This window comes from Eretmochelys imbricata, chromosome 2 (assembly GCF_965152235.1).
Source record: "Eretmochelys imbricata isolate rEreImb1 chromosome 2, rEreImb1.hap1, whole genome shotgun sequence".
NCBI lineage: Eukaryota > Metazoa > Chordata > Testudines > Cheloniidae > Eretmochelys > Eretmochelys imbricata.
The window spans coordinates 263,820,262-263,837,690 of record NC_135573.1 but is presented as its reverse complement, the minus strand read 5'-3'; the positions used below and the strand labels follow the sequence as shown (position 1 = coordinate 263,837,690).

Below are 17,429 nucleotides of genomic sequence, written 5' to 3'. Positions count from 1 at the left end.
CACAGGCCTGTGCGGATTGACAGCACTGGAATTTGGCCTAAGTGAAATGAGTGGCTGGATCTGAGTGCTGCTCCTCGGGGGCTGGCATCTCTGTTACCGCTGGCACTAATGAACCCCTTGGGTGTCAGTCCTGTAGGATAGACCAGTGAGTAGAGCTCCCCTGCAGGGCAGCGCTAAGGCACATTGACATGGGAGTTTGTCCTGCCTAGGGTTATCAGGTGTCCGGTTTTTGACCGGTGAGTCCAGTTGAAAAGGGAACCTGGCAGTGTCCGGTCAGCATTGCTGACTGGACACTAAACGACCGGTTACCTGCAGTAACCAGTCTCTGCCAGCACGGGGCAGGAAGAGCAGTAGCTGTGGCTGGAGCCTGGAGGAGCTGCTCTCTGCTCAGCTCCTCATGGACAGAAGTGGCCGGCTGGCTTCTGAGTGGCTCCAGCCTCTCCGGCAGAGAAGTAGGTATGGGTTGTGGGGGGAGAGCCTGTCTGTCCCCTGTCTGCCCCGCTGTCCCTCGATTGCTCCCCATCCCCTCGCTCCAGGCCCTGACCCTCCTCCCTCTGCCCTGCCATGTCCTGATTGGGCAGGCAGGCGAGCTCCACGTTAGCTCCTTCCAGCCCAGCTCTGCAGGCGGCAGGTGAGTACTGGGACCGGGGGCGGGGGGGAGCAAGCGATGATGGGGGAGGGGAGTGACAATGCAGGGAAGGGGGAGAGGAGTGAGCAGGGGGCAGGGCCTGGAGGAAGAGGCGGGGCTGGGACTGGGGCCTCGGTGGGGAGTGGGGAGGAAGGGAAGGGGCAGGGTATCCGGTTTTCAGCAGCTAGAAAGTTGGCAGCCCCTAGTCCGGTCCCTTCCCTTTTCTGTGGATAGAAGGTGTCAGGCTCTAGAATCTGTCAAGCCAGCAATGCAATGTCCTTGTGGTGTGAGAAGACAAAGGGCTGCCCTTGCTGATTGCTCTTCTCTCTCACACTCCAGGTGAGGTGGCTTTGCATCTGCCCGGTAACTGGAGAAGCAAAGAAGGCTGGGAAGCTTTGAGCCAACATTTTCCTTTTAGATGATGGGAGGCTTGTCCGACTTTTGCCCCAGCGGGGTAGCCGCTCGTCCCGTCGCCTGGAGGCTCTTGAGTGTGTCATTTCAGCGGGATCCCACCACTTCTCGCACGTCGCATTTCACCTGGGCCGGGCCTGAGCAGAGACAACTGCAGATGGGAGCCCCGGCAGGACCAAATACAGCAGAAAGAAATGTGAGATGCCAGCCGGGCATGCGGCTCTTGTTGGCATTCAGCCTCAGATAGCTGAAGAACAGGTGACCTTCCGTTTGGCAGGGGCTGTTGGTACGTATCATTTCAGAGTGCTAACCCGCCTGTAGATTCTGAGGCCTATGGATTGGCCTCCTCAGAAATGCCAAATAGAAACTTGCATCCTTTCTACCTTCCTTACAAGCGGTGGAGGGTGAGGAGGTGTCAGGAGTAGGAACCAGTATGATAACGTGAAGCTACATTTCAAAAAAACGATCCTCTTGTCTAATAATCCACAGCTCACTAGAGATCTCTGGAAATCAGTGACTAGCCAGTGGAACAAGGAATGAAACAGCATCAGGCTAGAAAAGCCGATCAAGTGTCTGGAGGGAAATTCTGGCTGGACAACACATAATGGACAATCATGATTGTTCAAGACACACGAATAAATACAGTTTGATTATTTATCATTTGTACTACCAGGGCACCTACAAGCCCCAGTCATGGACCGGGTCCCCATTGTGCTAGGCGCTGTGCAAACACAGGACAGAAAAACGGTCTCTGGCCCAAAGAGTTTAAAATCGAGGTAGAAGCGAGACAACAGGTGGAGACAGACAGATGGACGGGGACTGTAAGCTACCAAGGATGTCAAACATAAATCAATGCAGGTCCCATAGGGGCTTGCCTGATGGAACCCCGAATGTTGCATTAACCCAGAAAGAATGACAGAGGGCAAGAGAATATTGCTGGAACTGCTGTTCATCTGAAATACTGGGGACACCGCCAGTGCATTGTCGATCTTGAACTGGGGAAGTTGCATCATTTCTAGGGATGTTTGAAAAATGGTCAGGCTGCCGTAGTCCCTACGTTGATGGTGAGTTTTCTTTTTAATCAGAACAAAAGCTGACATTATCCAAGCTTCCCTGGGACACTGGGGCACACAGTTCCTGTTGTTTTTAATTCATCAGTTGAGTCCCTAAGGCAGTTTCGGAAATCTCACCCACGATGGTGAAACCCGTCTTTCGATAGAGACTTTTAGTATCGCACTAGAGTGTGAATGCTTGTGTGTGTGAACAATGCCGGCTATGTATCCGGCCACCTTGGCTCCTTTAATTTCCCTTGGGAGAGGACTGTATGTATGGTGCCAGGGTTCTTAGGGTCTGTCTACATGGCAATTAAAAACCGGCGGCTGGCCCGTGCCGGCCGTCTCGGGCTCAGGCTAAGGGGCTGTTTAACTGCAGTGTAGGCATTCAGGGTTGGGCTGGAGTCCTGCCTCTAGGTCCCGGCAGGGTGGGAGGGTCCCAGAATTCAGGCTGCAGCCCTAGCCCAATGTCTTCAACGCAATTAAGCAGCCCAAGCCCAAGTCAGCTGGCCCATGGGTGCCTTGCTGCCATGTGAACAGACCCATTGTGCCTTATCCTCTCTTAGGAATCAGAGAGCTGACATCTAAAATTGAGACCGTTCTTGTCTCAGATGGGAACTAAGGGTATGTTGACACTACCCGCCGGATCGGTGGGCAGCCATCGATCTAGCGGGGGTCGATTTATTGCTTCTATCAGCCCCTGAGCGCTCTCCCGTTGACGCCTGTACTCCACCGCTGCGAGAGGTGCAGGCAGAGTGGACGGGGGAGCGACAGCAGTCGACTCACTGCGGAGAAGACACCCCGGTAAGTCGATCTAAGTACGTTGACTTCAGCTACGTTATTCACGTAGCTGAAGTTGTGTAACTTAGATTGATCCTCCCCCCAGTGTAGACCAGGGCTTTTACTGACAATCAACTAAATACTGTACAGCAAAGGCACAGAGCTCCATCACTTCTAGCAGAGCTGGTCACTCAGAAACAGGTGAGCTTTAAAGGTACCTGGCAGAGCCCACTGGACACAGAACAAAGAGATGGGAACCTGCAGTGTAATCCACTCCCCCCTCTCCTACACACACACCCCAGAAAAATTTGATCAGGCTCCAACCTCATGCCTAAAATCCCCAAACTCTCTTTCCATTTCAGTGCTAATTCATAACAATGCCATAACGGACTGCTCTAAAATAGCAGGGTAAATGTCTTGTCCTTTTATAGCAGTGCCCCTATTGTGGGCCCTGGCATGTGATGGGCTGGGTGAATGACACAATGTGTGACATTAAGGGACTGGCAGGGATAAAGACCTCCGCTGGAGGAGTGACTTGTGCTCTGCTTTATCCTTGAGCAGCCACCCCTACTCTGTCTCTCTCTCCCTCTCCCTCTCTCTTTTTTTCCCTCTTTGTAAAACAGTCGAAAAAGCAGCATGCCCCCCAAGAAGCCTGACCCAAAGAAGCCCGAACCAAAGAAAGAGGAACCGAAGGCAGCACCTAAGCCAGCACCACCACCAGAGCCGGAGACCCCCAAGGAAGTCCTGTTTGACCCAGCTAACATCAAAGTAGGTATCTTTTCAACCTACTGCAGGAGGCATGGCCAGGGCTGTTTGAAGCAGGGCTGTTGCCTTCTGTGCATTATGAGGTTAGAGCCGAACCTATCTGGAGCTACCCTTTGTCACTTGGCCAGGTCCTGCTGCGGGAGGTGGGCAGCAGAGGGACTGTGCCCTCGGGCCAGCTCTTGGAGTCAAATCTGCAGTTGAGCAATATAATGGAACTCCCAGGGGCTTCTCTTTTCCCAAGAGAAAAGCTGAGGGCTGAATTCCATTTGACAAGGGATACGTTTGATCCTCTTGCCGCCGGTTAGAGGCAAATCCCTCCCCTTCCGCCTTTCCACACGGGGATGGGAAATCTAATGCTGCAAGGTTTTCCATGCCAATAAGAAATACTTGTTTGCCTTAAAGCAAGTGAGCAAATCCACCCCACAGTTTCTAAGAGCAGCACAACACAGTGGCATATGAAGCCTCAGTGTGCACGTATGCTAGGTATGCAGAGAGAAAGCCGGGCGAAAGTCCATGCATACTGAGCATCCTGCTGCCTTAAGGGACTGCCCAAAAGGATAACAAGTGCAATGAGCCTCATTCCATTCTACCTTTCTTAGATCCGCTCTGTTACACAGCTGATCCTGTTGATTCCTTGAGTATTTGGTTAAGTCGTGTTCATATGCCTGTGTTTGTGTGTATTTCCTTTCCTATATAGCACAGAGAGGGCCAGATGTTCAGCTGATGTAAATCGGTGTCGCTGCATTGACTTCAGCTGTGGCTGTGTACATCAGCTGAGGATCTGGCCCAGACTGAGAAAGAGAGCAAGAATGCATCCAAATGTCAGTGTCAGAGATGAATTACTGGAGGGTTTGCCCCGTTGGTTCCTACAAAATTAACGAAAGAAATAAAGATTTGAAGGCAGGGCAGCTACATTTACCCTTCGCTCTTTCTGGACTGGATTGAAATCCAGAAGCCCCACAGATGTCTTTAGGAAGCACTTTCTCACACCGTTGGCGCGTTAAAGGCTACACAACAGATGGAGGCCATCAGGCAGTAGCAGGTCTGTCTGCCTTTTGCAAAGGGTTTGCTTTTGAGCTAGGAAATGAAGGACCCACCATGGCAATTCATGCAGCGAACTCTTGTGGGGACCTGAGCCAGATCCTCAGGTGGTGTAAATCAGAATATTTCCACTGACTGGTTTAAAACGATGCCAAGGATCTGGCCCATTGCTTTAATAATGATCCAACTTGTTGCTTGGGAAGTGTCCCGAGGACTGTTTCCATTTAGGACGAGCAGAAGATTTTAAGGCATCAGTGAGAAAATGGGTAATTCCAGGGAGAGGGGGCCAAAAAACCTGCGGTGGAACAGCCTCTCAGCTGGTGCAAATTGGTGTCACTCCCTTGAATGAATGGAGTCAGATCCACAGCTGGTGTACAAAGCCCATGGGGCCAGACTCTCAGCTGTTGCACGTTGGCATAGTTTGACTGGTCAATGGAGCCATGCTGATTTACACCACCTGAGGACCTGGCCCGGCTTCTCTGAAGAGACACTGATTAACTATCAGATGTGGAGGGGCGGGGAGGGGAGCAACACCTCCAGCAGCCTTTCTTGCTAGTTAAAAAGTCAAGGCAAATAAAGGAGCCGGGGAACGCCAGAGGATGTGAATGTGTCATGCTGCTGCCGACGTGGGGTGCTCGTTCAGCTCAGAGCAACTTGGCCCACAGGCGGAGTAGCAGAACATGGCGGATGCTTTGCTACCCTGGAGAGATTGTGACCCCATATTTCATCTGAGGGTTTCTGAGAAGGAAGAGCTGGTCTGGGACCTCCTTCTGGTTTCTTTCACATAGCAAGGGCCCCAGACGTAACGGTCTGCAAACGGCGGACCAGCAAGAGGAGAACATCCTAGTAAGAGCATCCTAGTAAGAGAGAGGACAAACAAGCATAAAAGGACTCTAATGATGGTGGTTATGGGTCTAGCCTAGGACTTGGGAGGGGTAGGTGCCAGTCCATGCTCTGCCACAGATTTCCTGTGGGACCTTGAACAAGTCACTTAACCTCTTTGTGCCTCAGTTCTCCATCTGTACAATGGGGATAACAGCACCACCCTACCTCATGGTGCGTTCTGAGCATCAATACATTAAAGGCTGCAAGGCGCTCACATTCTGTAGTAATGAGAGCCATATTAGTAGGCTAGAGAGATGGGCATCAGTGCATTCTAGAGCGGGTCAAAATATATCTATATCTTTTAAATTCACCAGCTTTTCAAAACGTCTGAACACAGTTTCACGCCACTAGTTTTCCAAGTGGGCAGATTTTTCATTTTAAAATAAATACACTGCACCTTTCCGCCAGCGAAATGATTTTCCATCCTCCTAGACCAGAATTTTCAAATACAACATTTTTCATAAAAGGAAAAAAGGGCCATTTTTTTTGGTGGGGAAGTGTAAAAACTTCCCAGGGATGAGATCTATCAGTCTGTGGGATGGTCTCCGTGGGAACTGACTGAAAGCCATTACTTGACACATTTAAAACAAGACTGGCTAAACGTTAGTAAATGCACACAGGGAGTGTAGCTACTCTGCTTCTCGGGGCCGGAGATAAATGGTCTTTTCTACCTCTAGCTTCTATCTTAATAAATAATGGATTAAAAGCCTGATCTTACACTGTGGAAATGAATGGGACTTTAAAGCCATTGACTTTAATGGGTTCAGGATCAGGCCCTATATTCTTGTCTCTGTTCCATTAGTGTAAATCTGGAGTAACTCCATTTAAGTCAGTGGAGTGATTCAGGAGCTGCAGTGGTGGATGGGAGCACAGGATTGGGTCTGACACTTTGGTACTGTAAAGGACATTGGATGGGATCCAAAGCACATTGAAGTCAGTGGAAAGGTTTCTGTTTACTTCGGTGGGCAGTGGACTGGGCCCATGAAAAACATAAGCCCTTCCCTGGATTTTGTCTCATTGTGACCAATATCGTGAACTTTCTGCACAGACTTTTGGCATTGATAAATCTGCACCCGAGCCTCCCTCCCCTGAGGGATGAATTGTCCTTCAGATGTTCTGGAGCCAGAACATTGGGTTCTTTATACACACAGTGCAAACTGCCTTCACTCCCTGTAGAGTGCTTATAATGTTGCAGGGTGCCAAATTTTGTCCTGCATTCTGCTCCCATGGATTACACAGGGCATAAATTGAGGCAGGATTTGGCCCCAGAGTGGTGCCTGTGGAGAGTCCAGGGGGTTCGGAGTCCAAAGACCAAGAGGAGTAGGTCAGAGAATCATAGAAGATTAGGATTGGAAGAGACCTCAGGAGGTCATCTAGTCCAACCCCCTGCTCAAAGCAGGACCAACACCAACTAGGTCTATTCAGGGAGCTAGAAGGGCTGGGCTAATGGTCACCATTCCAGAAGCTTGGGCAGATGTGTCCATTCCACCTGCCCATCGTAACAATATTCACGAATGTACGTGTCTTGGAGACGGGATGGGCATAGTTTATTTTCATTGGGCGCCTACTGTCCTAGAACCTTGAAAGCCCACCTCTCCTGCAGGGCTTTCTTGCCCTGCAGATTGCACACCTTGGTATAACCTTGAGTTTCTGGTTACAAAGCTCCCTTCCTCTTTTGGCAGGAAAGGAAGGATTTTAAGGCTCCGGGACTGCTGCAGCCATGAGGGAGTGAAGCTGGTTCTGCAGTGGGTGACAGTGAAGATGAGTTCCCTACCCATTCTCAGAGGCATGGGTTCAGTTCACAGGCACGGAGAGCATTCAGAGATCCCGTGCTGTGCCCTGGCAGGGTAGTGGAGGAGAGGCAGACTCAGATGGACAAGAAGCGGGAAGGGCATGGGGGTCATCCGTGCGTAGGGGACGCGAGAGGATTTCAACCTGTGAGGGTAGGTCTGTGTTTTGTATGTTGGCACATGAAAGTCTGCCACAGTTAGAATCCTAAATGGCCAGTGACAGGTGTATGGGGCTGAGGAATGGGGCTCGTTTGAAAAGGGGAATGGACTGATTGCATAAGAAAATGCAAAGTGGGCTTCTGTTGCCACGAAAAAATCCACCTGTTGGAAGTAAGATTGGGATGTCCTGGCACAGACGGATTCCTGAAGTCTCAGGAGGCTGGTGAAACCTGGCAGATCGGCAGCCCTGGGATCTGGAGCCCTGTCTCCACGGAGCAGAATGGGCAGCAAAAGTGCTGGCTTCTTCCACGCTGTCCATTACCATGCCTTAACCCTGATCCACGTGGTCCTCCCTAGAGTGAGAGGAGAACTGAATTTTATTCATTTATAGGAGTAACATGGCTACAACTACACTGCATACATTCTCCATCCGCTGTCATTCTTTGGCATCTGTGCTGAACCCTCCTTAGACGAGACCAGTTAGGGCCAGGTGAGAAGGTTGCTTATGGGACATGAACCCACGAGAGATGGTTTGAGACCCACCAGCTCTGCTCATATCAGTCACTCAACAGCCATCAACTGATAACTTTAAATCATTACCAAATGGTGGGCCAGAACCTCAGCAGAGGGTGAGGTTCAGAGGGTGATTGCTCAACATGTTCTGAGAATCAGGGCCCTTTCTGGCATCGCAAGATGGGCACCCAGAATCACTTGAGCAATCTTGCTCAATGGGACAACTCACGTGCTTGGAGTTGGGCACGCGCTTCAATACTTTGCTGAGCCAGGGCCTCAAACATAAGCCATGTTCCTCCCTCCTGGAAGAATCCTACACATCTCTTTAAAGAGTTTGTGGGCCAGGATGGAAAGAAAAAAGGAAGCGACCTAATCTCTGTGTATTTCCTCACTGGGAAAAGCTGGAAAATTGGACAAATTTGTGTCACTTTTTCCATGATGTTATAACAGTGCATGAGTTAGACACCCTCTCTGCTCCCCCAGTCCCATTGCACGGGCTATATGGTGCTCTGTGTAATGTCAGGAGGAGTGTAGCAACCAAAATCCTGACTCAGAAGGGATTTGCCTTGGATATGCCATGCTGCACACATGGGCACTGGCACGGTCATCCTTGAAGAGGTAGAGATTATGCTTCTGGCTAGGCAAAAGGTAGAGCCATGGCCTCACCCACCTTGGGGCACATGGCATCTTTCAGGATGCCAGAAGACATGAATCTCATTGGGGTTCTGGCTTGCTCTGGCCCAAGAAGGAGGTGGAAACTTCTTATAGTCTCCAGAGGTTAGCTACAGTCTGGCCTTTCTTTCTTTCTTTCTTTCTTTCTTTCTTTCTTTCTTTCTTTCTTTCTTTCTTTCTTTCTTTCTTTCTTAGGAAATATATTTTTAATCATCACCCCCATTATTATTACTGGTGCCCAGTGCTGCCCAGTGGATTTATACTTGCAGAACAATTTCCCTTACGGCCCCCTCTGCTCACACACTTGTAAGTTCAGTGATCACCTGTTAGGCTGAAATTTTATTTCCTCTGCCTGTAAGTGATTTTTTTTCCCTGAGGAGTTTGAGCAAAAAGAAATTTGAGTCGCAGTCTGTGAGTAGCAGTCTTTGAGTAGCAGTCTTTACTGACGTTTTGGCCTGGGCAAAGCACCTGATCCAAAGTTCACTGAAGTTTTCCCTCTGATGTCAATGGGCTTTGGCTTGAGCAGTGTTCTATCAGGGTCCAGCAGCCACCCTCGGCATACACCACAGCTGAGGCCTGCCTCCCCTCTGCTCTTGTCTTCTATAAATGGAAGGGTCTTTCTTCCCCCTCCCCCCCCGCCCCCGGTTGTGTCCCCTTTCTGTAACAGGAGGCAGGAAAGTGTGATGTTACACACAGCGCGTACACCCAGGGAGGGGGCATCTCAGCAAGAGGAATCCAGATCTGGCCTGTCAACACAATCTCTGTTTCCTCTCACAAGCCTCCTCTGCTGCAAAGGGTTGTTGTCTTCAATTACCTCCAGCCAGTTTTCCCTCAGCATTCAGGAGCCTGCAGCCAAGACTGGGTCTGTTTTATGTAGGCAATACAGCCCATGCCATGCTCAGAATACCCTATTAGTAATTTACTCTGGCGCTTGTGGATGGATCCCAGCAGCAAAGATAACTGAAACACCAGAAAGTCAGAGGACAGTTCTAAAGGCAGCTTTGCTCTTTATTTATCACAGCGCCTGTAAAGCCAGAGGTACAGACCGTCCTCCGTCAGGCTGGGCACTGCAGGGCAGGCTTTTAATCATCGGAGAAAGCCCGTTTTTCCCCCTCTCTCCCTTCTGAGCAGCTGGCTTGGGTTGACTTGAATCTGGCAACTAACTGTGCAGGAGTTGGTCGCTATCTGACGTGGCGGGTGGTATTTGGACTCTAGGAAACAAATGTATGCAGTAGCGCTGGCTGGACCTGACAGTTCCTTGGGGGTTACTCATGTAAGGAAAGGGTGCAGGATCGAGCCCTTTCCTTGTAAGTAGAGATGGGGCTTGAGTCACCATAACTTGCTCCAGCTCTTGGAGCACAAACAGGCCCAATGTTGAGGGGTATTCCCGGAAGGGACTGGTTTTGAAAGGTAGGGATGGGGAGATAGGGACAGAGCTGCCAGGTTAGATACACAAGGGCAGATCGAGGGATCAGAAAGTCAAGAGGAAGAAAGGGTTTGTGGTTAAGGAACTGTATTGGACTCAGGAGATTAGAGCCACTGTGGGACCCCTTCAAGTGTCACATGTTTTTCACCGTTTACACTAATTCAGTCCAGGTTATGGAACCACAGGAAACCCAGAGCACATTCAAAACTCAAGCTGGGGGCTCTTCGAAAGTAGGCCCTGGGTTGCTTAAAACTGAACTTGGCATTGTGCAACTCCTGGTACAAACTACCATAAAACCAGCCAAAACCATCTCTCTCTCTCTCTCTCTCTCTCTCTCTCTCTCTCTCTCTCATACTTATATGATTCTCATCATCATAGTTTCTGGCTTGAATTTAGAGTCTCAGTTTGGTACAACAGTTTAGCACAGCTCTAAGTATCAGCATTATAGATGTTTGTAAATCTTTTTGGGGGGTTTTGCTTTAAAGTCGTTGTCTGAGCTCAGTCAGGATGTGCTGAGATTGCTACCCCTGCATTGCCAAGGTGGTGTCAGCTAGGTGAGGTCTGTGGCTTTTAAGGGTCTAGTCATAACAGGAATGTTCAGTAAAGCAGGAACGCAGGGATAGAGCTGTGTCCGGACCAAGACACTGGTGTAATTAATCTAATGACAACCCGTGTCTAATAATGCTCAGAATCTGCTCCTGCAAAGGACCTGGTGTGAATGCATGGCTCAATCTAGCTCTTATTGAGGTCAGTTGGAGGCTGATTAACTTCAGAGAAGCGATACTATCTGAAAATCCAGCCTACTGATTTCAATGGCGCTACATTGGTTTATACTAGCTGAGGATATGGCCATTAATTTCAATGGAGCTACCCTGCTTTACACTAACTGAGAATACAGCCTGTTAGCTCTAGTCATCAATGTACTTGGGGCTTGGGGAATAGAGTAGAATGCCTTCCTGACCCTCACAGGCAAGTCGATGGTGCTTTGAAGCATGAGGGTTGTTTAGTATTATCTTCGTTACCGTAGTCTGCATAGTTACAAATGTTATTGGTACCAGTCAGAAGATTGGGGACGAGCGCTGTGCTTCAGCTAATATACCTTGGTAATGAAGCTTCCCTGATTTACACCAACAAAGTATCTTATTTGCTCTCTAGTTGCATGTTTATCTCACCTCATCACTGTAGTATCTGAGCACTTCACAATCATTACAAGTGTAGGGAAGTTTTACCCCCGTTTCACAGATAAGGAATGGAGGAACAGAGGAGCTTAAGCATCTTACCTCAGGTCACACGGGCAATTTTTACCTGACCTGTGAATTTTACCAAGGTCTCCTGATTCCCAGTCCAGGGCCCTATCCACTAGCCCTCCCAGATCTTGGCCCTCCCTTATCGATTCTTTTTAAAACCCAGCCACAATGTGTCTTGATGTGCAGGGAGTTATTAAAAGCACACTCCGGAGACCAAGCAACTCTGTAATAAGATCTGCATTTCTCACATAGCTGCTAAACCTCAATAAATGTGGTTTTAATCACTATTTGTTTAATGTGCAATAACTGTTCTATTAAATTTAAGTTAAATGCACAACTAAATACATGCAGGATGCTGGAGCCAAAGTGCCAAACTTTTCCCAAGTGACTCAAAAGCCAAACTGTAGGCATGGAGAAAAGGAGTACTTGTGGCACCTTAGAGACTAACAAATTTATTCGAGCTCAAATAAATTTGTTAGCCTCTAAGGTGCCACAAGTCCTCCTTTTCTTTTTGCGAATATAGATTAACACAGCTGCTACTCTGAGACCTGTCATTATGCAAGTAGGCATGGAATATTTATTTCACCCATAAACCAGTAAAACCTAAAGGGACTGAAATGTGACTCGGAGAGTACCATATACCAGTTCCTTTCTTGGCACGGCTTACTGACCCCGCATTAGGGGGTCAGAGCCTAGGGTCCACCCACTCCCTGCCTACCATTGGCTGCTATCTCCTTCCAAGCTGTGGCAATGCAGATAGATATACACGGGCTTAAAAGGGCTCCTTTCTTTTGCCCTTTGATTTCCCAGTGCAGGTGTTTAGTTGGGTTCACAACTGAGCCCTCAGTAGGAGACAGCCCCTGACACCAAGAGTTTACAATCTAAGTAGACCAGCCAGGCAATGGAGATATTAGTATATGGAGAAAGAATGGCTGTCAGTTGGGACAGTAGGCCGAGATGTGAGTTCAAGTCCTGACTCTGCCACAGACTTTCTGTATGACCTTGGACAAGTCACTTAGCCTCTCTCTGCTTCAGTTCCCCATGTGTAAAATGGGGATAGTACCAATGCCGGCTTTTCATCAGTAGATCTCAAAGCTCTCTGTAGCATTACCCTGTTTTACAGATGGGGAAACTGAGTCACTGGAGGAGGAGACGGGACTTGCCTAATGTCACCCAGCAGCAGAACCCAGATCTCTAATATCCCAGGTCAGTGGTCTAGTCACTGGGCCCATTGCCTCCTCCTATGGTTAGCACTATATCATAGCCATCGAGTTTAAGTCCAGAAGGGCCCACCAGACCATCCAGTCAGATGCCCTGTATGTCATCAGCCACCAACACCACCTGGCCCCTGCACATGAAACCCAGCAACGGAAATGAGACCCATAGGAGACTAGATTATTGTGTGCCACAGGTGGAAAACAGGAGGGGCCAAGCTGCACCCATGCATGAGGACCCTGCAATGGCAGGGGAATGAACACTCAAAGGAGAGCTAGAGAGGTATTACTCCTGTCCGACAGGCTGGGAATGGAGGCCAAGAGAAGTCAAGAAACTTGCCCAAGGTCATGCTACAAGTCTGGGCTAGAGCCAGGCAGCACACTCAGCAATTCTATCCTTTCTTTTTTATGCTGGCAGGTTTCAAGGCTTGGAAAGAAACCTGGGAAAGGAAAGGGAAGCGATATGGCCAGAGGGACAATGCAATCACAAGCCCGCGCTAGAATTGTTCCTGAGCAAAATCCCTTCCCGAGTGTAATTTCATCTCCTGCTGCAGGCAGACATCTTATAAGGCATTGTTCCCTGCTCTCTCTGTCTGGCCTGTACTCCAAATCACAAGGAGTGGTAAGGGAGGAGGGGGGCATCAGAGGAACTAAATTTAAACTGAAAGCGTTAAGTTATGTCAAGGGTATGTGGTCATCCAGGAGCCAAGTTCTCCTAGATGAGGTGGCTGCTTCCTAGAATCATGTACCGAATGGTCACGTACAGGGAGCCGGGTGTTATCACTGCTAATAATAGTGCCCGAGGAAGATTCAGATGCATTCACTTGTGGCATCTCTCTACACTCAGGACCAGAGCCTCGGCTGGTGAAAAGCAGCATAGAGCTCTTGAATTCACAAAATCTGTCCATGTCCAGGAGCTACTGACTTCAAGGGAACTACACCCATTTTCACCATCTGCAGATTTGGCCCATTCGCTTTAGTGGAGCCAGGCTGATTTACACCAGCTGAGAAGCCAGCTTATTGAGTCTAATGAAGCTACACTGATTTACACCAGCAGATCATACAGCCCATTGATCTCAATGCAGATGTGCTGATTTACACCAGCTGAGGCTCTGGCCCATTGATTTCAATGGTGCTGTGCTGATTTACACCAACTGAGGCTATGACCCTCTGATTTCAATAGAGCTGTGCTAATTTACATCAGCTGAGGAGATGGCCCATTGATTTCAATGAAGCTGTGCTGATTTACACCAGCTGATGATACGGCCCATTGATTTCAATGGTGCTGTACTGATTTGCACCAACTGAGGATATGGCCCATTGATTTCAATGGAGCTGTGTTGATTTACACCAGCTGATGATATGGCCCATTGATTTCAATGGTTCTGTAGTGATTTGCACCAACTGAGGATATGGCCCACTGATGTAAATGGAGCTGTGCTGATTTACACCAGCTGAGGATATGGCCCATTGATGTCAAAGGAGATGTGCTGATTTACACCAACTGTGGATATGGTCCATTGATTTCAATGGAGATGTGCTGGTTTACGCCCGCTGAGGATATGGCCCTTTATGTCTCCCACCCCTTGGTGCTGGCTGCTCTTTGGGCGGGGTGCTAATGGCACATAAATACAGAGCTGGAGGGAGGTGGCGGCATGACCTCCTTGGAGAGTGAAGGCCTCTCTCCAGCCCTAAAGCAGGTGCAGCATGGGCGAGCTCTCCCCCACATCACCCCACTGATGTGCAGGGAGGGATGGCGCCTGGACTTGACGATGGCATTCAGTCCTTGATCTCTCCCCGGAGACGGCCAGCCAAGCCTGCAAGCACGGACGTGCATGAGCACGTCCAGATAGTCACATATTAATGCCACCATCCATCAGATGCTCACAGACAATGCTATCATAACAGAGCCGTGCCTATGACCGGCCCTAGGACACAAAAGCAGTGCTTATTACTGACCCTTTGGGAACAAAACAGTGCCTGTGTGCAACCCTACCATAACAAAACAATGTCTAGAGAGAACCCTCCTTCTTAGCGTCTGCACAACGTGCCTCAGGTGGCAGGTGACCAGGATTCATCACCGAATTTGGTCCGCTAGTTGGATCATTAGCTTCCCCTGACCGGGGACTGATGGGGAGTGCAAAGTGAACGCTGATCCATGCCCTACAGAGAGAACCCTATAAAGACACAACTGTGCTTAGAAGCGACCTTACAATAGTAAACTTGCACGTGTATGTTGGATGTGGGGAAAAAACATTGGTAAGGAGACAGACTTGAGTTGCAAACCCCCTCAGGGTTTATGGCTAGGGGTGGTGAAAGTCTCAGGTTTCCCATCAGCAGGAATTTTGGGGCTTGGATCGGTCTGGATTTGGACACTTCCTCCCCCTGAGTTTCATTTTGAATCACAGGTTTGAGCCCAAACTGAAAGAAAAATACAGGCAAAAATTGCAGAATATTCACTTGGTTTAGGGTCCAAACTTGGCCACAGAGTGGATTTCCCAAGATTTTGAACCACAGTCCATTCATCTGAATGATTTGCGTCCTTTGAGGTAGAAAAGGACAGACTCAGCTGTACGAATGCAATGGGCATTCTTTATGAGGCTGTTGGACATAGACAAACTGTGTAGTTCTCTCTGGCTTCTAACTCCCAGATTAACTAAACAGCCCCCTAATTCCCAGTTTGGACCACACAGTCATGGTTCACACCTCATTAACACTGCCAAAGTTTGAACACACTCATCTGGCTCCAACCTTCAAACCTGGATGCTCTAATGCGCTGAACCAAATACCTGGATCCAAGCACCCCTGAGCTGTGGAAAGGTTTGGATCTGGGTTCAGCTCTGCAGCTGTGACCCACGTCTAGTTCAGCAGAATTTTTGATCCTCCTCCCTTTTTATAATTTGAAATGTTGCTGGAAAAGGGCATCACAATTTTCACATTTCCAACAATACCGACCAGCAAACTTCGTCTGAGCTTCCCATTGTTTTAGTAAACTCCTCGATCCAGACTAAGTGTCTAGGACAGTTGGGATTACAAAGAAAACTCAGAACACAATATTTGTCAGTTTGCAATGAAGAGTGTCCTCTGTAGGACAATAATAAATTACAGTAATGGGTCCAATTATGCCCCAGGGGCAGATCCACTGATGTGATGATTTGCTCAGGGGATCACTTTGGCCCATTAAAGACCATGGCTGAATTCCAGGATGATTATTTCGGGAGAGGCACGCCGGTTGATTGCCAACTCTGAAACAAAACCAGAGCTCTCTCTCTCGTGCCAATTCTTTATCGCAGCGATTCTTTGGAAGAGACGGAGTGACCCTAGTTATTCAGGGACGCGGTTACACAGGACACCAGGCAGTGTGACATTTCTAGCTGGCTAGCTATGATTTACCCTGCTGGAATTTTAATACTGTCGAGTGCAAAGGCACTGATTCAACCTACAAGGAGCCTGGATCCTCAGGGGCACGTTGCACCATTCCAGTGTAGGTTGCACTGTTGGGACATTTGTGTCATGATATCAGGAGGCCTTCATTGCAGCATCAGGAAGTCAGACTGGTGGGGCCAGGATGGCGGTGGCGAGGCATTAGTGTATGCCAGGAAACCATGCCCGACTGGCTGGCTGCTGTCCAACTGGTGGCCTGCTGGCCAGATCTGGCCCACGGCACAATTCCATTTGGCCCCCATGGAGGGCGCCATTTTGTAGAACCAACCTCGGCACAGCATGACCCCACACACCAGAGGGGCATGGTCAGGCCGCTTGGGTGACCACTCACACATTCCCGGAATACCGGACATACTGGCACTTTCAGGAATGATATGAACCTACCCCCACTAGTGTGACCCCGCCCCCCCCCCCGCGTGACCTCATACGCATGGTGCATGTGAGGTCATGCCTCCTGGGGGATGCCATTTTGAAGCGCTCTCTGCGCTGCTCCCACCAGCATGACCTTGCATGTACGGTGTGTGTGAGGTCACGCCAGCAGGGGAGAGTGGCTCGCTCTCCATTATGGTGTCCCCCGTCCCATACCGGACAGAACCACCTCCGGTTTTGTCTCAGTACCAGACGGGGGACAAAACACCCCAATAGGTGTGTCTAGTTTATAACCTGACGAGTGGTCTCTGTCCACGCCATATGGAGGACTCCATTTTGGACCGGCTACGGCATGCAAATGAGTTGTTGCATGCCTAACTAAAACCGTTATGGCATGCCACAGCATGCTGGTTATAGCCATAATGACGGCGCTGTGGGATTTTCACCACAGTGTCACAGGGTCACGAGTAGGTTGGACAAATACCTGTAAGGGTATGTCTAGATAATACTTAGTCCTGCCCTGAGTGCAGGGGACTGGACTAGATGATTTCTCAAGATTCCTTCCAGTCCTTTGATTCTATGATTGTGACAGATATTGCAAGCACGGTCAGTACCTTTGGGAACCTTGTTGTATTTGACATTGAAAGCATGAAAATCTCAAAAAGCCATTATATTGAGATGGATCAGGCAACATGAGTTGTATAATACTCATAGACTTTGGTATCAGTACAGGTGAGGTGTATTTGGGGGTTCCCGGAATCACTATGGGGCGATTAATGAAAAACCTAAGCCTGTCTATAAAGTTGTCACCTGACTGTCAGGTCAGGGCAAGGGACTGGTTTCATCTCTTTTCCAGAGACCAAGAGACAAAGAGAGGGCTTTGGGTACAAAAGGTTGAGTTTAAACAGACCCAGGAGCTTCATTTTGATTCAGTGAAGGGCCAGGCCCTTCTGTCCACGGGGAGGCCCCAACCCTTGTTGAAGAGGTGGAAGGGACACTGGCCTACTGCAAAAGATGAGCAATTCCTGGTACA

General features: G+C 49.1%; 1 protein-coding gene across 1 annotated transcript in view; it reads left to right on the top strand.

The window, feature by feature from the left end:
* The first annotated feature begins 3,507 nt into the window (after positions 1-3,507).
* Positions 3,508-17,429, top strand: part of MYL3 (myosin light chain 3) — a 36,706-nt gene continuing 22,784 nt past the window's right edge. The window contains exon 1 of the mRNA XM_077809536.1: positions 3,508-3,639. Coding sequence (XP_077665662.1) covers positions 3,508-3,639 — 132 coding nt within the window. The remainder of the gene's footprint in view (positions 3,640-17,429) is intronic.